Raw genomic sequence first — 21928 nt, 5'->3', positions numbered from 1 at the left:
CACTGTGAAGGGACCACAGGGGCAATTCAGCCTTTCATGGTGTGTCTTCTTGGCAGTGGCATGCACCTACACACAGGACGAGGAAAGGGGGGGGGTTTGAAACGGAATGTTTTAGTCAAGAGGTCTCTGCTAATTCTTTTTCAAACACGTTTGTGCCGGGAGCTGTCGTCCGACCCACATTCTACAATATTGGCTGTTGGTGCAGGTGGTACGAAATCATGGCGTGCTCACTGCTGTTGAATTGGTGTTCCTCACTTTCGAGTCATTGGCGCCTGCAAAAGTACCATTTCTTGAACCGTGGAAGGACGAAAGGCTTGTGTATTACCCATTTTCGACATCTGTTCCATTCTTTACTTGTTACTGACTTAACTGTCATGCACATCGCACTCACGTTGTCCAGCTGCTCCGAGAGCCAGTCGGGAAGGTTTTCGTCTCGGACATACCAGACCGTGTCGATCTTGTTGAGTGGGCATGAAAAGGCCACATGACCCGACCACGGATCACCGTGGGCTGAAACCATGTGGCTGCTGCTGAACAAAGTGCGCCGACATTTTTTGCAGCGAAAGCCCGCTTCGTCACTCATTTTGATGACCGCCAACCTGAAAAAAATAATAATTAAGCTAAACTTTTTAAATTAAAAGTGGACTCGAGCGTTCGTGCCAACGTCAAATAAGCGAAACACCAGAGATGGGGTAAAACAAATTTTCACGAAGTCCAGAGAAACACTTTGCCACTTCTATACACGTTACTGCATGAAGCGGAACCACAAGAGCAGCCGAAAGCATAACTTTCGATTGAAAGGTGCAATGTGTCAGTCGCATACGGAGATGACGCACAGCGCCTCCGAGTTTCAGGACGGGTGCGTTAGCTGCAGAAAATTTTTTACCATCCTATTCGTTCTTATTTTACTTGGCTTCTGCGTTCAATAAAATTTTGTGGCCAATAGCACAATGAAACAGACAACCAATGCCATTCCACACACAAGCCCGGTGTGCATCGCTAAACATACAAGCGGCTCGAACGTGCCACAAGGTTTATGCATGACGTGTGGAGTCCTGGACATGCTTACACCAGACAACAAGCTGTCACTCTACAAAACTCAAACGACTTCGCGCAGCTTCACAGGTCAGAAACATCGAAACAACGCACATATAGCGCGTGCCGCATAACTGGATTGAACTTACTAGGATTGGATTGAACAGCACGTGGCTAAAGACTAGCCTCAGTCGCTACGCTAGCCTACGCTAGCCAAAACAAACATGTAGCTTTATGCGTGCTTGACGGCACGTGCCATTGTCAACTTTGTCCACATACTGTTGGCATATTTTACTCGTTGTTGTGCAGGCACCAAGCCAAATAGTTTGTTTCGGGGCGCACAGCAAATCAAAGACGCAACTACGGCCAATGTTCACTGCGTGCAGCGAAAGTAAGAAACATGGTTGTTTAGGCGCCCTTTGAGAAAAACGTGTTCAGCGGCGTGTTCAGCACAGTGACGGCATCGCGCGCTGCTATTTCGCGACTGTGACAACTATCGCGGACATGAATGGCAACAGGTACAGAAACACCAGACGCCCTCCGTGGTCTCAAAGTAACAACAGCCAGCGTTGGCAGCCCCGTTCAAACGTGTCCATTTTCGGCTACCGCCGTCATGAGCTCAACGACAAGTCGCCGAGCACGTACCACAGACAAGGCGCTTCTGAGGAAAGCGTAAAGTACAGTGAAGATGACAATGAATTTGGTTTTCGCAGACAGCAACAGGACAGCTTTCAAAGTCTGGATTCCTACGACGCCGATTCTGGAGCCGGCGAGCGAGCATTCCCCGCGTCGCGTAGCGTCGGCAGGCACGTCGCGGAGCAGCCGGGCTACGAGGTTCACGATTTGATGAAAGCTGCGTTCGACACCGACTTTCGTTTTTCTTCCCGCCCACATCAGTCCGAAGAAAGACACAACCGCGATTCTAACTGGAATCCCTATCGGGCAGTGTCTGCCACAGCAGCACAACAGAAACGGCCGCAGCCAATATTGAAGAACAAAACCTCCAACCCGTGGAAGGCGCAAGAGTGCAGCACTGGAAACATCGCCGGCCGCGACGCCGCACCAGTGCAAGTTCACCAATCGAGGAGAGCGAATGTCGACAGTTCCATTTTTGATGACCGCGCGGGCAGCCCAAGTCCGCGCAGACCACCCTCAAGAGCACCACCTCAGTGCCCCAGCAACGCGATTGTTAACAGTCCCGTCTCAAGAGGACTGCTACCGACGCCCGACCGCTCGCCGATTCCCCTTCGACCGTGTACTCCGAATCCTGCTCGGCCGCGAACTCCAAATCCCGTTCGGCCGCGAACTCCGAATCCCGTTCGGCCTCACACGCCAGCTAGGATCACTTGTCCGGACGAACCTGCCGTCTGGGAAACGCCGCCATGCGATGTGGGAACTCGAGGTTATTTCGAATCGTTGAGGCATCGCGAACTAGAGAAAAACCTGTTTGGCAGGAATCATGTACCACAGAGCAGTTTCAGAGTGGACTGTCCGACTGTGAACTGTGCCCGGCAGTCACCGCCCCGCGAACTGAATTTTGCGATTTCGGGCTCCGACGAGACGCTCACATTTACGGACTTTCGCATCAAGAACGATGGAGCTTGCAGCCGTTTCCTCGGCAATGACAGTGGCCCCGAAAATGTTCCCTCCATTGGCTTTCAGGGAACATGGAGAGGAAGAGGGCCAGAGGGAAACAAGATGAGTAGTAGTTCAAGGAACATTGTAACTGGCCAGGAGTCCCGGGCAAACAAAGTGAGAAGCAGTACACAGAACTTTGTAGCTTGCCGGGAGTCCGAGGTGAATGGTGTTACTTTTGAAGCAAGGCATGAACAAGCTCCAGGTCGTGTGGCTGCCAAGAGGCAGAACATCGGTGATGCCCGCCTCATCCTTGACAAGAAAAGAAAGTCTACCTTTGAAGAAGATAGCGAAGAAAACACAGAATCATCTCAGCAACAGCCTGCCAACAAAGCAGCTTCTGCCCCGACTCGGTTGCCTAGTCAGAAGGTCATGAAGGAAAATGTGCAACACAACACAAGGCTCTGGGTTGAAAGTCATTTCTCCGAGGTATCGATAAATTTTATGCATTTGGTGTTGCTTTTGTAGTGGCCACATGCTTTAAGTTGTTTTGCAGAGGCATATTTGCATTCTTCTTTCTTTTTAGAAAATTCTATTTGTTCAACATCTTTTGGCAACTATGATGCAGCAAACCAGTAAAGAAAATACTTAATGCGTGCGTGTAGCCCAGTAGAGATGAAGGCATCTTGACAGCTGTTTTCAGCAGTGTTGTATTCAGGTATTGCTTTTACTGTTTAGGACACGTGCTGCACATTTACGACAAGTTGGCTCTGTCGTGGTATATCAATATTTACAATTTGCATTTAGACAGTCGCCAAGCTTCATTGCAGATATTGTACTATGCTTGTAATACGTAGTAACAAGATGATGCATGTGTGACTGCTGGCTAATTTTTAATGCAATTAACATTCTTTGCATACTTCACCAATTTTCCTGTATGTTTGTCTGTCTGTTTGTATCTAAACTCTTTTATGCAAACTTTGGTCACTGGGCCCATAGTCTATTGTCAAACTTGGGCCCATAGTCGATTGGGTAGAGCATCGGGATGCTGTGCTAAGGAGACTGGTTTTGAAACCAACCATCAGACCAACTTGGGTCACTGGGTGGTGCCATTGGGTTTTGCTGCTCAGCAAAAAAAAGAATCCTTTAAAATTTCTTCAATGCTGGGGGGTGCAATCGAACCCGCATCATGTGTATTCGTACAATCTTGTGTGAATATTGTGTGTCGCGACATTGCTTCAATGCTAATCGTGCTAACGTCGACAGTCATTCTGAGATGTTTTGTGCATGATTTTTTTTTTTCCAGAGTGATCCTGCTATAACGCATGCACCTGACATCCATGAAGTTGACGAGAGCAAGCTCTTGCCAACTGGCATACAACCAGAAGCTATCAGCTATGTCGTTTTCTTGGACATAGATAAGAGGAGGCAAGTGGATTTGTAGCCATATCGTTCTCACATGGCAGACGTATTTAGCGAAGGGATCATAGCTTGTGTTAGTGTGTATTCAAGATACGCAGACAAGGGAACCACTGTGCAGTGAATTCGTGCTAAGATTAACAATGGATCTGTACTAACTAGGTTGTTGCCAGGTTGGGATTATGTTTACATTAGGGAAGACGTCATCTTGACCTTGTTTCTAGCATACCTCCTCCCTATCACCTTTTGTCTGGGTACTGCCACTGAGAAAATGTTGCACCAAAGGCTTAGAGTCTAAGCCCTCCACGTGCAGTTAGCAACTGCTGCAAGTGAGTGCAAATGTGTGTCTTACCCAGCAGTGCTCAGTTGTGTCTGCTTCCCGTTTTTTTAACTTCGCAAGCCATCAGTTACCTGGCACCTGAGCATCAAAGTTTTCCACGCAGCTGCTTTGAGGAAGTCAAACAGCCGTTCTTGCCTGGCACGCTATTGTACCTGTTCTACGGTGACCCCTCAGTGCTGCTGCCCACGAGGGAGCATCCGTTCTACAAGGATAACCGGGGCAGCTGGGCCCACTTCTATCCGGACTGCGGCACCGAGTACGGCTCCTACCTGGTAGCTGCACCAGCCGTGGTGGGTACTTCGTTGAACCCATAGGCAACCACTGCCAAAACTTTTTGTGGCAACAGCAGTGTTATAACACACAGCCTAGCAGGTGGAAGAAATTATTTAAACATGCTGCGATTGCATGTTGGCAAATTCACCAGTCATATTGAGGCACATGTCTCCAGCGTTTGACCTGAAAGGGCACCGATGTGCTATAATGCAGGCACACACATGATCATCGAAACATGCATACTCGTAGATAGAGCTTGGCTGGGTGTGTTGGGCATTAGCCTGCAGTGACACAGGTGTTTGTGTTCCTTTGAAATACCAAAAAATTTATTGGCCTTCCTACCGGATGGTGTTGACATATCTTGGAGGGACACTCAAACTGCCATAGCAGCTCCTGGCCATCGCTGGTTTATGATAGAGTTTCTCTATGAAAATTACTAGTGACTACGGTAACTGCGGATATGGTGGGCTCAGCCAGCAAGGAAATGTTGGGACAATACACGGATTTGTAAAAACTTATTCCTATTTGCTTCAAGTGGCTTTGCAACCTTGCAGATTGCTCATATTCAACAAAATATTTCATTATAACTCCAACAACTAGCAATGATTATACATGTGTGCAAAGATTTATTGCCTTAAGCATAAAGCATAAAAAGTTGCGCCGCAAGAATCTCTGAAGCCACAAATTCGAAAAACAGATAAATCCATGTATGCTACTCATCGTTGCCGTGGTAGCTGAATGGTCATGATGCCAGATTTCCCTCTAGTGATTTTTGCCAATGCTGCACCAGGATGTGCTGCTGGGTTAATGTTAAGGGAAGGAGGAGGTTAAGGGATGGAAGCGCGAGAAAAGAATTCCCTGTATTCCCACATAGTGGCAGCACATGCGACAAAAGAAAGAGTTAGGAAATAGGCACGCCTTTTAAACTTACAGACGACGCCGTAAATATATGGCATTGAGCATTTTCAACTCGTTCGCGGCACCGTATATTTACATCATTGACCCTGAAAGGGTCAAGGAGAAAAATTTAAGGTCGAAGTCAGATTTTTCTATTTGCACATCGAAATCCCAGTTAGTGTAATGTCACCGATTTCAAAGCATTTTTTTTTTCTCGTATTTGGGCCAATGTGGCTTCTTATTAACCTTGACAGGTTCAGCCTTTAGCTCTTTTAGAATACAATCAAAATTAGCTGGGCTCAAGCAGATGCCATGAAAATTCATGACAAACTTCAAGGCGGTGCCACCCATCTTCAGTTCTTGCATTATTTCTCGTTTACCAAGGCATTTCTCATGCTAAGAGTGGCTTTTTTCGGCATTGTGGAAGGGTAATTCTTTAGTGCATCAAAATATATTTTTGGTTAGTATCCCCTTTAGCATCATCCAGAATTTCAGGTACCTACACTCCATGGTGTCGTCTGCCCGTATCTCAGGTCTGCTGCACAGGGGCCTTCAATTCCACATCCCTGCTTAATACTGCCTAGTTCATTCTTTGTTCTTTCAAGAACATCCATTTGAAGCAGGTTACCTCGCACGTTTGTTCCATCTCTGCCTTGTCCTTGTCTTTATTCTCTACTTTTGGTTCTCAGATTACTTGGATGGACCAGAAGCTGCCTCAAAAAGTCAAGTTTCTGGTTCATGGGCACCAGAAACTGCTGCACCTGGACAACCTCTTGAGGAAGGTCATCTACTACCCAACATCAAGGACACTGGATGTGCAGCTGCTGAACAGAATGCTGAAAGGAGACTTTGGTGGGTACACTGAATGTGCAAGTACAGCGAATGTTCCAAAGTGGCAAACTTTTTTCTGAAAAGAAGTATCTATGTGATCACATTGAATGATGTCTACCACGTCACAGCAGGAATTTCGTTTCAAAGTGCTATTGACAGCTACTCCCGGAACGATTGTTTGGACAGCAGATTCTTCTGACCTGCCTGATTATTTGGACCCCACGGCACCTATCTTCTACTCTTTAATATTGTTACGGGGATGTCGGGAGTATAGAAGATTGTATTTACGATATATATATTTACAATATGACTCAGAGTAGTTAATATGGCTGATGGTTAAGACGTGTTGTTGGTATGTACCAACAACATGTAGCAGCCAGCCTCCCGCGATCTTCTTCTTCCTCTCTTCTTTCATCCTTCCGTAAAAATATCAATGTACAAGGTCATCGAAAATTTCTGAGTAGCAAATGGCAAACCATAGCAGAAAGCTTGCCGTTGATGTGTTACTACACATAGACTACATCAGAAATCGGGTGCAACGACACTTGCATAGGCTGGACTGAGTGTTATGCGCACACAGGGAAGCTTGGGTCTGTGGGCAATGAACTGGCAACTACTACAAGTGCCTCTCATTAAGTTTATATGTGTGCTTACTGAAATAAATAGCGTAAAGCTCGCATGTGGGCATAAAGCTCCAGGCTAAATTTATGCACCAGAGCCTAAACTGCCAGTGTCGAACATTCAGGGCTGCGTACGCAATATATGCACCCGCAATGCACGATGCACATGAGGCTGCGCCATGAGCAAAAGCTAAACGAACCCACAGCTTGGACCATCACAAAATTTCAAGTAGACACAATTTTGGCGAAACGCAGCATAGAGCAAGGTTCAGTAAGTGCTTTTGCCACGGTGCTGCCATTGTAAACAGGCAATGAAAATTATTTTACCAGCAAAATTCATTTTTCTAGACTGCCCGATTGTTTGAACATTATTACAGTCCCATTGTCTTTTGAAAAATGGAAAAATCAGTTCCTTTCATCAGTGACACTTCGTCTTCAAACAGTACATGACACATTGCACCAGAATCTCCGCACATTCCGAGCCATTCACATCAGCTGTTCCAACTTGCTAGAATGAAAAGAAAGTTTGATGGCAGTAGACATTAACATTGGCGGAGCTATACTTAGGATAGGGCAACATGGAGACTTCAGGAAGTCGCACAGGTGGGAGTAGCTTGTAACTAAATCGCAGCTCAAACAATTTGTGACTGAATATCTATGCAAATAGCATTCTTCGCATTGTCAGACCGAAATGTAAGCTGATCACGAAGGTAGTGCAAGCTAAAAGTGGCGGTCTAACCTTATTCACAGTGCTTCTCAATCATTAAAAAAAATATATTCTTTAAAATTTCTCAGGTGCTGGGCAGAATCAAACCGGCATTCAGTTCCTCAAGCATTGCAGCCTAACACCTTAGTGGCTGCACCACGAATGCCCGTGGGAAGAGAATTAATTCTCAGTGTTCACACACACGAGGGTGCTAAGCATCTCGAAGGGCACGCACGGGCACACTAGTAGATGGTACAACGTGTTTAGACAGAAGGGTTAGAAAAGAGCCCAGCTGCAGTACGCATTTCGTATGCATCGGCGTGCCACCATTGCAATCTCGGAGGCCATGCAAAGGACTTTGTAGCAGCATTGCTAGATGTCGCAGCACATCCCGAGGAAAGCGCGAGAGAAGAGCTGAGCTTAGTATATGCCTCATACATGACATGTTTAGGCTATTTGCATACTTGGATAGTGACCGTGTATTAGTTCTGTCTAAATTTTGAGGTACTTCAAGTCAAATGAATTATTTGATTGGTTAGTATTTGATCTCGGTTAAATATAATTAGGGTCCCTGTAGTAAAACCCCATGTGGCTGAAATTAATTCACACCACTCCGTTATGGCACCTCATGTAGCACCAGGTGTTTCTTTAGGATGCACCCTGTCAAACATTCATCCACCACTCACGTTTGTTGTTGCTCTATTACTGCGCAGACTCTGCAAATCGTCTCAACAACGCCCCAGCACCTGCGACAATCAAAACTATTGTCATCAGGAGCGCGGCTGCACCACTAGGAGGCAATCCCTTGCCCGCACAAGCCACAAAGAACATTCCGGTTCATTCGCCACGCTCACAGACTCCAGGTAGCAGCCACAACATCGACGTTCAGCCCAGAACGCCAGTCAAATCGCCAACGGCATCCCGGAAACGCATGCCCATCCTAGCCCCCGGCCAGTCACCTCCAAAGCCGCCCAAGAAACCTCCGCGGCAGAAAGTGCTGTGGGACCTATAGTTGTGCTCATTTGGTGCCTTACTCGATCATTTCCCATAGTCATCACAATTGTGTACCAAGGCACTTCAGTGCCTTGCAAAGTTTTCTAGCCTACAAACTTTGGAGGGACACCTCATATGTATATGGACCATCATGTTCCCGTGCCATGGATAAACCATTGTTCAGTGTTTTACATACCAGCTAAGACGCTGGAGGTATTGTGTAATTTATTCATGCAGGGTAACTTTAACCTCTGCACAAATCATACCTCAGGTGTCTTTCTTTTCGCTTGTCATTACTTGTTCTGTTACCGTTCTGTGATAGCCACACCATGAAGTACATGGAAATGCTTTTCCTCTTTTTCAGAGAAATATAAGCAAGTTTTTGTTATAATAATTATATTGTGCATTCAAAAGCACGCAAGATGCTGTAATGTGGCCTGCCGTTTCTCACTATAATGGTAAATGGTGGCCATACACCAAAAGCCAATTTCTGTGGACAGTGCCATGAAGCGCATGGAAATGTTTGTCCTGTTTCTGACGAAATACATGGGAATTTCTTTTCTATAATTGAAGAAAGAGTTGTTTTTGTCTTCCTATTTGAAAGCAAGTCTAGAGCTGCAAGCTTACCATGGAAGTTTCACTACAGCACTTTTGTATCTTAGCACAGCCACGGATAAGCGCTTGGACAGACGAAAGGCACGAAAGGTGATTACACGTTTCCTTTTTGTAGACTTTAATTAAGCCGCAATGCGCGCACTTGCCATGTTAGTGCTTGCATAATATTGTGACAATGACACAAGTTAGTTCTTCTAATTACAGATTCTTCTACCAAAATTTACTCGAGCGCCAATTATCTGTGGGAGCTGGATGTTGATCGTTCCAGCCAGCATGACAATCTGTGCATTGGTTTACCTAGCATTATGTATCTGTCTTCAAATGGCTTTGCGACTTTAAAAATTTATCATTTTCAACAAGATATCGCATTGTGAGTGCAACCATTTGCAATGAGCATGCATGTGCGCAGAAACTTATTGCTTTCGTGCATATAGAAAAACACGATTTCTTGAAAGCTCTTGAAGGTCAAGCATAATAATGCCACAAGAACAATCTGTATGCACAAGTATGAAGATTAGACACATCCGTGGATAACCACGTATTGTTCCCATGGTAACGATTGCAGCGCCAGTTTGCCTGCTAGTAACATCTCTAGGAAACTATGTTCTTTAACAGTCTCGAAATTTTAGAAGTGTTCTCGTGGGCTGTTTAAAGTACAGCACTACACCATACCATGATGCACTAATGCACACCATGGCAACGTTTTGACAGGACCACATGTGTCGCTCTGAACGGCGAATGAGATGTGCACATTCGAGGCAGGCTCAACTATACTTCATGACATAGCCTCTTCGCCATTTTTTTAGAGCAGCAGCATAATACAGTCAAGCCTTGATGGCACGAAATGTGGATGTGATGAAGTAAATAAAAATGTTTCACACCGATATCGGCACGTAACAAATATGTGCTTATTTTGTAAACATTGAGCGTAATGAACATACTTTCGCATCATACATGGCCTCATTGTAACGAAGGTGAACTTTAGCATTGCCAATGAATGCGCATCTTTATTTTGCGTAGAACAAGGTTGGCTTTGCTGCAAAGTAAATATTGGACTGATTGCAAAATTTGCCGGAAAGAAGAGAGGCAGGGCAGATGGAACAATGCTCGCCTTACTCGGCACGTCGAGGAAGCGGTCTGTCCCATCTACCTTGCCTCTCTTCTTTCCCTGCAATTTTCTGATCAGCACAATGTCTGCAATGCATCAACAACTAGCCCCACAGTCAAGAGTCTGTTGCAAAGCTCAGTTGCCTGGTAGTAGAGTATGCTGCGCTCTGAAGAGCAAAATAGGGGAAGCATTTGAAACGTGCTTCCGAGACCAACACAAAGTATGTTTCTCAGCCAATAATTCCACAGTGGGTAAAAAAAATATGTCAATGCAAAATTTGTGCTAGTAACAATATTTACGAAGTGGTCATCGCGTAGAGGTTGCATACCGGGTGTTTCAGCGAGCACTTTCAAAATTTTTTAAAGGTTGCCTGTGACAGGATAGCACAATTTTAGTTTTTGAGCTGGCCTACTCGAAGAGGTGGACATTACTTGCACAAAGAATTGAAATGCATGATTGACTAATCAAACTTCTCTAAGTTTTTTAATTAATTAATTAATGGCCCGTATAGCAATTTACAAATTCTAGCTGTGCAGTTCGCAAGGCGGATCCACTTGGAACAAATTCTCAGGATGACGCCAGTTTCGATATATTAATTCCCGAACATTGCGCAGAAATGCATTGGCGTTCCTGTTACTTTTGTGCTTGAATGCATAAAATGGCATTTTGATTAGAAAGTAACTGGAACGCCAGTGCATTTCTCCGCAAGGTTCAGGAATTAGTATCTCGAAATTGGTGTCATCCTAAGAATTCGTTCCAAGTGGATCCGCCTTGCAAACTCCATGGCTAGAATTTGTAAATTGCAATGTGGACCATAATTAGTTAAAAACTTAATTATAGAATTTTTCTTAATTAATCGATTATGCATTTCAATTTTTGTGCAGGTAGTGTCCAGAACTAGAATTGTGCTATCTGCCACAGGCAACCTTTTGAGAATTTTTGAAAGTGTTAGCCCCCCTGAAACACCCTGTATTTACCATTCCATCGACCTGTAGTAGGCGCTACCTGCTGTGGTTTCCTAGAGGCTTTAGTGCCCGGCCACAGCAGCCGCATTTCGATGGGGTGAAATGCAAACATTCATGTACTTAGGTGTAGGTGCACGTCGAAGAACGCCAGGCAGTCAAAATTAATCTGGAGTCCCCCTTTATGGTTTGCCTCATAATCAGATCCTGGTTTGACACGTAAAACTTCATAAGTGAATTTTTAATTTTGGGGTATGTGCAGTGGAAAAAAATGTACTACGTGCCCTTTTAAGTGCCTACAACTACTTTGTACAAGAGAGAAAATTATAAATGAAAGGCAGGGAAATTAACCAGGACTGAGCCTAGTTGGCTACCGTGCAATGGACTACTCTATTGTCATAGACACTTTCTTGGCAGTAGCACCAAGGAGGCCACAAACACTTTTGTCTCTCAAGGATGTGGATTTTCTTATGGGGCTCGCTTCTCTGAATATTTCACAATAATTTAACTCTCTGTCAACCATGATGAAAATTCATCCACATCTGTAAGAACCCCAATGTACTGTATTTAATTTTTCATTCACCAAGTTTGGTACCCGAAAATTCTGCTTTAACCCCAGAAAATGACACGAAGCCAATAGTAGCGTTTTTGATACCACTTGCAAGATAATTACTGTACTAATTAGCTTACTATACTATGCTCCCTAATTAGATTACTTTGGAGTATAGATTACTCCCTAATGCAAAATTTGAGCACAGCTCCTCCGTGTTTTCATTTTGCGATATATTGGCTGGCGCAGACAATCTGTCTCGTGCGGCATGTCGCAAACGGAGCGAAGTGTGGCGCTACGGCAATACTGCCTCGCTGATTGGAAGATCACAAGAGCCAGCTCATGGGCAACACATGGGCGCGACTCACAGCAGCCGCCGCCGACAGACCTCCTAGACAGATGATGCATGCTACTCTGGCACCATCTCGTAGCCATCATTGCCACACTACGCTTTTCTTCTCGCCTTTTACCATACCCCTTGCTTTGCTTTACGCCTCATGGTTCTTCAGCACATTCCTCCTCGCATTTTCATTCGCCACTGCATGCCGCTAACGCTTTCATCTTTCGCTGTGCTCGTTCGCTCGGTTACACCGACGCTCGCCGCAGAAATGGGCACCTAAGAGCTGCATTCTAAAATTCATACTGGCGTTAGTCATCTTTAACAGAGTGCTTTAAATGCATTCAGCCTGTTCTGCTGGTGTTGTTTATTTTGGGAAGGTGTGTTTCCAAACACACCGACTTTTCTTGGTTAAACTGTCTCGCTGTCTCCAAAATACAGCCTTAATACAGTTTATGGCAAATCAGTTATGCGGAAGCAGGCTAGGTGGAAGAAAGTAGATAAAAGAGAAAAATTGTTATCCACCCCAATTGTTGCAGAAAACTACCAAGGAAACCAGTATAGGTTTCCTTTGTAATTCAGGTGGATTCTACAATTCAGGTGGATGACAATTTTTCATTTTCATCTAATACAGTTTGCAATGTCAGTCACTTTTAGCCAAAGGCAAAAACAAGTAGCATTGCAGCTAACAGCTGTTTAATTTCCCGATAAAAGAACGCCGTTTCCCTTCCTCCACAGATTAATCTGAAAACATGACTGTACTACTCGACTTGTTCAATTGGCCTTTACCTCAGGCTCCAGGTCTAGCTGCTTCGACAGAAAATGTGTGTACCGCCAACCAGATACCATTAGAAAGTTCAGTCTGAACAATGATTTCCCGCGGCGGCCGCATTTTGATGGGGGCGAAAGAAATGCAAAAACGCCCGTGTCTCATGTATTAGGGGCACGTTAATCCCCAGGTGGTCAAAATTGATCCGAAGTCTTCCACTATTGTGTGCCTCATAATCAAATCGGGATTTTGGCACCTAAAACCCCTGAATTCATTCATTCACGATTTCCTCTGCGAAGTCCTTTCAGGCCGAGGACTTTCAAGAGAGTAATCCACTATCAGCGTGAATTCAAGTGCGTACAATTCTGAAACATTTCCAATGCATTGTTCTATTTCTAGGTTCACCTGCATTTGTAAGTGGCTTGATTCCAGACTTGCACATAATGAATTACATGTAAATTATTTGTTTTAATCAATTACATTTCGTGGTAGATTTTTGAATATTTTTCTTTACAAGGCTCACTGTAATTCAATTTCCTTTTTCAGTAACCATTTACACGTAACCAATTGCTTTATTCACAAAACAAGCTATAACACGCAGCGTAGCTTTGTCACTTGAATTGGGCAGGAAATGCAGTAAAATACCTGCCATGGTGCCGCGGCGCAGGCTCATATATGCAACATTCAGACAAGCAAAAACAGGCAGTCGGTATTTGTTTCATCTGAAATCTCCACCAGATGTAGGTTGCTATGGCTCAATAGCGATGACCGGTTCAAACATCGATTTCATTAAACTAACTATAGATGATTTTTTTTCCAGCTTTTCATTGGTGCAACTAGAACTGCCTTCTCATAGTCCCAACAACCATGAAGTGCTGCACTTCATAGAGGACCCAGATGCGAGCGTCACGGCATCCAGTAACAAGTCTTGTCCACAAGATACTTGTACATTATAACACCGCCCTTCCTTCAGCGCACACATTTAGAGAGTTTCCAGTGTCATCGCTGATGTCTTCACAAGAGAGATTACAAAAATTTTGGAAAGCAGTTGTTAGGGAAGATAACATATGAAGAGCTGCAGAGCCAGATCAGCTCGTTCTATTTACCGCATTTGTGCAATGTTAATATAGGTTGGGAGGACAGTAACAGAAGTAAACAAGTAATTTTTAGTAATTCCACAATTAACATTGTGGGGTACCAATTTGTCACTGAAATCAATTATATATTTATTGAAGTATACCTGTAATCTGTTGCATTGTTTCTGTAAAGTGCACAAGTAACCTAATTAAGGCTTTGCTTAGAAACCTGCTAGAGAGAATATGCATCACACTTCCATGCAATTTTCCATAACAGGTGTTCGGATCAGTTATTTCCAGCTCTTGTTTCAATTTACACTGATAAAATGCGAGTTTAGAGACCACAGGTTCCAAGAAAAAGATTAATATCTCTTCAGGCTTGGAAGAGAACCTGCTATTTGGATTTTTAGCCTGTGCTGTGTTAGGATCGGCCTGCAGCTATTTCAGCCCGCTGCAGATGCGTCGATCGATCCGGGGTGGTGGCGCCTTTCAGAGAACCAACGAGGACAGTGCTAACCAACCGTGAACTCCCTTTGGAGAACTGCGGAACACGTCCGCTCTGGAATTTAGAGGCGCCGGCTGGGATCGGGCGTGACCACCTGGCTACAGGGACGCAGGACAATGGATACCACGACGACTGCGCTGCAAAGGTCATCTGCCCTCGAGAGAGCACTGAAACCTGTGCGGCACGTGTGTGAGCCCTCCTCCTCCAAAAAGGCGTGTAGTCTGTGGTGACGTCGAACGATGACGTCGAACCGAGTGCTTATAAGCAGCGATTGTCGGCTGCTAGAGTGTGCTCGTTGTCATGCTCGAAATGTACTCGTCAGCTGTGAGCTCGTTTGCTGTATGCTTCGTCTTGCAGGCTCCATGTGGGAGTCACGCTAGACTGTGTAAATGTATCCCATGTTCAAATGTAAATAATGTAAATAAATCCTGCTCGCCTAGTCCTGTCGCCCCAAGTTCCTCCGATCATCCTACAAGCTCGACTCCAAATCTTACAAATGGTGGCAGCAACGAGATCGTCTCCAAACCTTACAGCTGGTACATGCAAACAACACGGTGTTCTATGGCTTTAATTGCTACGTTCACAAACTGCTCAGAAATTACCTTTCTCGAACTGTACTATCTGCAAGCTATTGTGGTTGACTGTACGAGTCTGGTATGCTTTAGTATTGGCTTTGAGCACCCGGCTAAAGACAGTCCAGTCCCTACATACTTAGAGCTGCAGGATCAGTTGAAATATAATTTCCAGCCACAATCATGTGAAATACTACACCAAGGTGCTTTCTGCCCTACTTCAAACTCTGCCAGGTGTCCACATGCACATATATTGTCGCACTAGAGTATTAAATGAAGCTTTATGCTTTCAAAGAACTAAAAGAGAAGTCCACAGCGGCTGCTCAATCTGTAAGCTGGAAAGCCTTGTCATTTGCCTATGACATACCTACCAGCTCTGCCGAATAATTCATAAAGGTTATGAACTTGGATTATGAACTAACCTTGTGCCGTTTTAAGAAAAACAGATTCTCTTAGCGAAAAGTGCATACGAAGAATCAGTTGTGGGGGTACCTGTGCAGCCCTGATGTGGTGGTGTAAGACACCATATACCTGAATAACTTTTTTTGGGCAAGTTTAGTCTGGCAAGTTTGGGCCTGAAATAGGCGAAGTTGGCAAAAGCAATGTCACTAAAGAATTTTGCTGCTTTTCAGTCTTATTCTGTTCCTAGTTTTCCGCTGTTCGTGTGCTGCATCTGAAGGCAAATCTTCATAATTAATGTGGGCGCGCATCCCCACGAAAGATGTGCGCCAAGAACAAACTTTTCAAAAACTGCTTGTGATCCCTCCCTCTTGTTTTAGTCGCCCCCATGAAATTTTTACAAATGTGGAAGTTCAGGGGTTGGCAGGTTTGCTACAATCCGAGTGGTTGCTGGCTCTCTGGAATGCTGCACATGGAAAAGAGTTCTTGAGAATAAGCATTGGCACACATGAACCTTCTAACCCCACAAGCCAGAGCTGTGCTCATCCTACCAATTTGCGCCAATGTTCTACTCATCCGCACCAGTTTCAATTGATTTGATTGCTGTGAACGAGTCGCACGCATCCGCTCATCCCACCACCTACTGCCAAGATTGTGCAATCTTGCCCATAGCACTTTGCAGCTTACATTTATTTTGCCATGAAGCGGTGCGGAATGTATAATTGATTACTTTTAAGCATTGCGACAAAAATTGAACTTCAATCAAAACAAGCATTAATTTTTCACTGAATGGTAGGGATGAGTACACTATGTGCAAGATCTTGGGGAAGTAAAAGGAAAACTGGGAAAGCCTTTAGTTTCTCAGGAAGATTTTAGGAGTTAAAGGGTTAAGGGAGAAAGGCCATTGCTGCAAGAAGTTCCAGCATTAGTGCTCACAAAACAATGAAAATAAACAAAAGCTGTCGTACATGACATTCCAGCTGTAATGATGGGCTCTTCCAATTGTACATTCTGCATCCTTAGAACAAGTCTTGTTTGCTTAAACAAGCTCCAGACCACCTCAAGAGATGATGCTGTCATCAGTGTAACTTTTGCAGCCCCAAAATTCCCAGTTCACTGCAATGTTGAGAGACTGCAGAGTTGCAGGAGAAAAACTTGATTGCACAATTCTATACACATGGAAAACTTTCTGTGGCTATGAACAAGTGAGTGCGCTTCTGAAGAGTCCAGTGTTTTAATGCACCCTAGTTTAGGCAGGGGAAGAGAAAAACACCTTATTAGCAACAGTTATATAAGACAGAACACACTAAAGAGTGTAAAAGTTTACTAATTTAGCGGCTTTTCCCTTCCGTGTCTGGGCAAACGTGATATTGTCGCACATGGAAGCTGCATAAATACGTCTACTTCGAGCAAACCACTAAGCACTCTCACACGCTGTCGAACTACTTGGCGCAATAACCATGCACCCATAGCAAAGCCATGCACCCACAGCTTTCCCTTTATAGCCACAGAAAGTTGTCCTTGAGTATAGTTCTAAACATGCCAATTTCAGAGGTATTCACAAGACCCATGCATGTCCGCTTATAACCTACTTCATTAGGGGTGTTTCCTTTTTGAGGCTCAATAAAGATAAATGTTGACAAACTGAAATGGCTGGGAAAGCTTTATTAGGAGAAATTTGTGAATATTGCAGGGTGGTACCTGCATGCATGGAAGCCTCTCAAGGTAGTTCATGCATTATTACCACATATCAGCACTGGAATGTGCAACACAAGCATATGCAAATAAAAAAATTAATAGTTTTGATTATAACAGTTTATGATTGCAGCATTTATTGGTGCATTTGTGTAATCAGTCAGATTATGTTAATAAAAATGGAATTGCCAGGAGTGAATGGTAACTTAAGGCAAAGGAATTGAAGATAAATTCTGCATGACAAACCCAAAATGGACAAGAGTTTGAGAGTGTTAGAACTTGGGCGAAGGTATGTGGATACTTTGGTGAGAAATGTGAAAAAGACTGAAGAAGCTGTAAAAAATGGACGCAGCCTGAAATCTTTGAGAAAGAAACTTCGCATAAGACAAACCAAGACGTATGCACTAAAAGATAAGCAGGGTAACATCATGAGCAATCTCGAAGATGTAGTAAAAGTAGCAGAAGAATTCTATACTGACCTGTACAATACCTAGAGGAGACGGGATACCTCGATTTGAAACACTAATGAAGAGGATACAGAAACTCCTCCTATAACTAGTGATGAGGTCAGAAGGGCCTTGCGAGACATGAAACGAGGAAGAGCAGCAGAAGAAGATGGAATAACATAGATTTTATCAAAGGTAGAGGAGACATAATGCTTGGAAAACTGGCGGCTCTTATACGAAGTGTCTATTGACTGCAAGGGTCCCAGAAAACTGAAAGAATGCAAACATTATACTAATCCACAAAAAGGGAGACATTAAAGGAATTGAAAAATTATAGGCCCATTAGCTTACTCCCAGTATTACATAAAATATTTACCAAAATAATCTCCAATAAAATAAGGGCAACACTGGACTTTAGTCAACCAAGGGACAGACTGGCTTCAGGAAGGACTACTCTACAATGGATCACATCCATGTCATAAACATTAATCCGGTAATCGAGAAATCCGCCAAGCACAATACGCCTATGCGGCTTTCATAGATTACGAAAAGGCATTTGATTCAGCAGAGATACCAGCACTTGTAGAGGCATTATGTAATTGAAGAGCACAGAACACTTACGTAAACACCTTGGAAAATATCTACAGAGGCTCTACAGCTACCTAAATTCTACACAAGAAAAGCAGGGAGATACCTATAAAGAAAGGGGTCAGACAGGGAGACGCAATCTCTCCAATGCTATTCACTGCATGCTTGGAAGAAGTATTCAAGCTATTGAACTGGGAAGGCTTAGAAGTAAGGACTGACGACGAATATCTCAGCAACCTTCGGTTTGCCGATGACATTGTTCTATTGAGCAACAAGGCAGATGAGTCACAACAAATAATTGAGGACCTTAACAGAGAGAATGCAAGAGTGGGGTTGGAGATTAATATGCAGAAGGCAACGATAATGATGAATAGCGGGGCAAAGGAACAAGAGTTCAGGATCGCCACTCAGCCTCTAGCCTGTGGAAGAGCACGTTTACCTAGATCAGGGAGCCCTGATCATACCTACCTAGCCCTACCGAACCCTACCTAGACAGGGAACCCTGATCATGAGAAGGAAATTCATAGAAGAATAAAAATGGGTTGGATTGCATATGGCAGACATTGTCAGCTCCTGACTGGAAGCTTACCATCATCATTGAAAAGGAAGGTGTACAATCAGTGCATTTTACCAGTGCTGACATATGGGGCAGAGACTTGCGAGACTGACAAAGAAGCTTGAGAACAAGTTAAGGACCATGCAAAGAGTGATGGAATCATGATTGCTATGCATAACATTAACAGACGGAAAGAGAGCAGTTTGGATCAGAGAGCAAATGAGTATATATGATATTCAAATTCACATCAAGAGAAAGAAATGGAGCTGGGCAGGTCATGTAATGCACCAATTAGATAACCGTTGGACCATTAGGGTTAGAGAATGGGTACCAAGAGAAGGGAAACGCAGTTGAGGACGGCAGAAGGCTAGGCGGAGCGATGAAATTAGGAAATTCGCGGGTGCTAGTCGGAATCGGTCGGCGCAGGACAGAGGTAATTGGAGATCGCATCATCAGCCTTCGTCCTGCAGTGGACAGAAAACAGGCTGATGATGATGATCATGGTTCATCAAGCTTATCTTTTTGAAGAAACAAAGCTTCAGCAAAGACACATAAAAACACTATTCTTCCAGTTCTGCAATTATGTTCTGTGATTATGTCTTCCAGTTCTGTGTTATGTGATTGCATTGTTTGTACAATGCAATCACATTCCCTGTATGCACAAACCCCATTATTCTGAATAAAGTTTTTTCTGTACAGACACGCAGGAAAAATATATTAGTATAATCAAATTACTGACTCAAAAAAATATTGCACAACTACGTTAATGGTGTGTAGAAGTAATGCCTTAGAAGGATCGACATCTGGGCGAGTTGGTAGTGGTTGAACATCTTGAAGGGGCAGTGCAATATGACGATGACAGAAGGCAGGAACACACAGGACAGCGCTGAACTCGCAACTAACTTTATTCGAAGGCATACACAAACTTTTGTACACAACCCATAGCCACATGCTCTCCCATCGATGGCGTCATTATCAGTGCACAGGCACAAACGCAAAATCCTGTAATGTAATGCTATACTATGAGGCAGCTTAAAAATTCAAATTCACTGTCATACAAATTTAACGATGGCATGCCTACACAATGCAACCCTTTCTTCCCCGATATAGTAAGCCTCAATAATCTCCCTCGTGGTCCGATTTCAAAGCACAGAAAGTATTGTGGTGTTTTTATAGATTGGAGCGCACCCATGCTCAGAGCAATGCCACGCGACATGTGAGTAGGCATTACCCGTTAGCGAGCGCCTACGCTCAGGCGATCTAACGTTCAGGCAACGACCTGTTTGGCCGATATAGACGTGACCGTAGCAAAATGGAAGCTCGTAAACAACTCCCATTCTACAGTGCACAAGCGGGGACGTATGCTTAACAGTGCAGCCTTTCCCAGCATGAGTAGAGGCAGCCTGGGACAACTTCCCATCAATCTTGCCGCGAATTTTGATCATCTTGTTAGGAGCAGAAAAAGCAACCTTTACATCAAACCTGCCTGCTACACTCCCGCAGCTGTGCGACAGCTTATGTACATATGGAATTACAGCCAGTTTTTTCTTCTTATCGGCAGGCTCTGGATTGTTCAGTCTTGTGGGTGCTCCTAATTTTACACGCTCAACAGTTCGCAACCACATTCGCATAGCGAATGTGGTTGATAATTGTGGAGGCTGTTCCAACGCAGTGTCACTTTAATTCCAGCTGCAGAGTTCTACTTCAGTCTTTAGATTTGTCCTGTTGCTCTTCTTTTTCTCTTTCCTCCCATCGTTCCTATCTTCCATTTCTGTGTTGCTGTCCCCTCCCTTCAGAAGAGTAGGCAGGCATTGTGCCCCTTCCGGTGGCAGTTGCCAGCCTGCTCCTTGCTTTCCCTTTCCTGTTAACTGTGTATATGTGTTCAAAACAAATAATAATAATAATTAAATTTGTATGACAGTGAATTTGAATTTTTAAGCCACCTCATAGTGTAGCATTACATTACAGGATTTTGCGTTTTTGCTTGTGCACTGATGATGCCGTCGATGGGAGCACGTGGCTATGGTTTGTGTCCACAAATTTGTGTACGCCTTCGAATAAAGTTAGTTGCGAGTTAAGCACTGTCCTGTGTGTTCTTGCCTTCAGTCTTCGTCATATTGCACTGCCCCTTCGAAATGTTCAAGTAATGCCTTACCCATTACAAAAAAATTTGCACCACTCTAGCTTCAACGTAACAATTCGATCACTGCTACATTTTCCCCACACTTGCATTGCCTGGGTGTTGCTTGCAATGGCAACAGGGACGAGTTGCTTTCTTTATGTTCCCGACAACAGCTTGACAACGAATCCTATACAGTAGGCATAGTAAATTGCTGTTCCAGCTCGCAATTCTGTAAATTACATGCAGTCTTGTGCAAAACCTAACCCTGCACATTTGTTTTATATATAGGCATAGCTACCTAAGACTAATGCCATTTGGCGCTTTCCGCCAAAAGGCATTTGTGAGCAGACAAAGCAATGCTGCGCACCCAGGTGGAGCATGTCTTTCACCACTCACAGGCACAGCGTCGATTTGACCACTCGCGAACATTAAAAGCGCCGAAAGGTATTAGCATCGGGAAAAGGCAGCGCCACAATATTGGGACCCAACAAGCTAAAACATCAATCTGCTATTGCCACTCCGCATTTTTGTCAGCGTCCCATCCGGTGTGCTCCCGTAATGACACTATCGGTGACACACTTTGCAGAACCGCAACACCATGTATTCGACACTTGACAGCTATTTCAGAGTTGAAAGAAGAGACGCTCAAGTTCATTGTCGAGCAGTTTTATTATGTCACAGCAGAGAAAGAGTTGCTATCCAAAATGTCATTACACAAAAGACAGCCATGTAATATGTACACCTGAAAAGATGGATACAGTATTGCAAAAGCCAAGTTGACCAATGTTGTTTTGAGCTGCAACACCGATTGATGCGACAGGCTGCAGGAAGAACGAATCGGACGCACAGCACACGCACAGCACAGGCCAATCTATGTTAGGGCTGCAGTACATTAAGCCCACCCAGTGTGACAGTGAAATGGCAGCCAGCTATATATAG

At 44.2% G+C, this 21928-nt stretch overlaps 2 protein-coding genes across 4 annotated transcripts in view; one reads left to right on the top strand and one right to left on the bottom strand.

Annotated features, from left to right (window-relative positions):
- Nucleotides 1-460: 460 nt before the first annotated feature.
- The window catches only part of LOC135901160 (mothers against decapentaplegic homolog 3-like), a 74016-nt gene continuing 52548 nt past the window's right edge, over nt 461-21928 (bottom strand). For all 3 annotated transcript variants that reach the window (XM_065430819.1, XM_065430821.2, XM_065430822.2), the window contains exon 9: nt 461-599. The gene's annotated coding sequence lies outside the window, so the exon portion shown is untranslated. The remainder of the gene's footprint in view (nt 600-21928) is intronic.
- Nucleotides 1238-9256, top strand: LOC135901159 (uncharacterized). The gene is made up of 5 exons (XM_065430818.2): nt 1238-3099; nt 3917-4038; nt 4473-4659; nt 6229-6391; nt 8410-9256. The coding sequence occupies exons 1-5, from the start codon at nt 1540-1542 to the stop codon at nt 8706-8708; spliced, it is 2331 nt and encodes a 776-aa protein (XP_065286890.1). The 5' UTR covers nt 1238-1539; the 3' UTR covers nt 8709-9256.

The sequence above is a fragment of the Dermacentor albipictus genome, chromosome 4 (genome assembly GCF_038994185.2).
Source record: "Dermacentor albipictus isolate Rhodes 1998 colony chromosome 4, USDA_Dalb.pri_finalv2, whole genome shotgun sequence".
Classification (NCBI taxonomy): domain Eukaryota; kingdom Metazoa; phylum Arthropoda; class Arachnida; order Ixodida; family Ixodidae; genus Dermacentor; species Dermacentor albipictus.
Note: the sequence above shows the minus strand (reverse complement) of the source record. Positions and strands in the feature narration are given on the sequence as shown.

Bases quoted from the DNA above. Each gene is read 5' to 3' on its own strand.
- LOC135901159 (XM_065430818.2), top strand. From the start codon at position 1,540: ATGAATGGCAACAGGTACAGAAACACCAGACGCCCTCCGTGGTCTCAA. The intron at 4,039-4,472 runs GCAAGTGGATTT...TTTTCCACGCAG, and splicing joins TTGGACATAGATAAGAGGAG to CTGCTTTGAGGAAGTCAAAC. The intron at 6,392-8,409 runs GTGGGTACACTG...ATTACTGCGCAG, and splicing joins AATGCTGAAAGGAGACTTTG to ACTCTGCAAATCGTCTCAAC.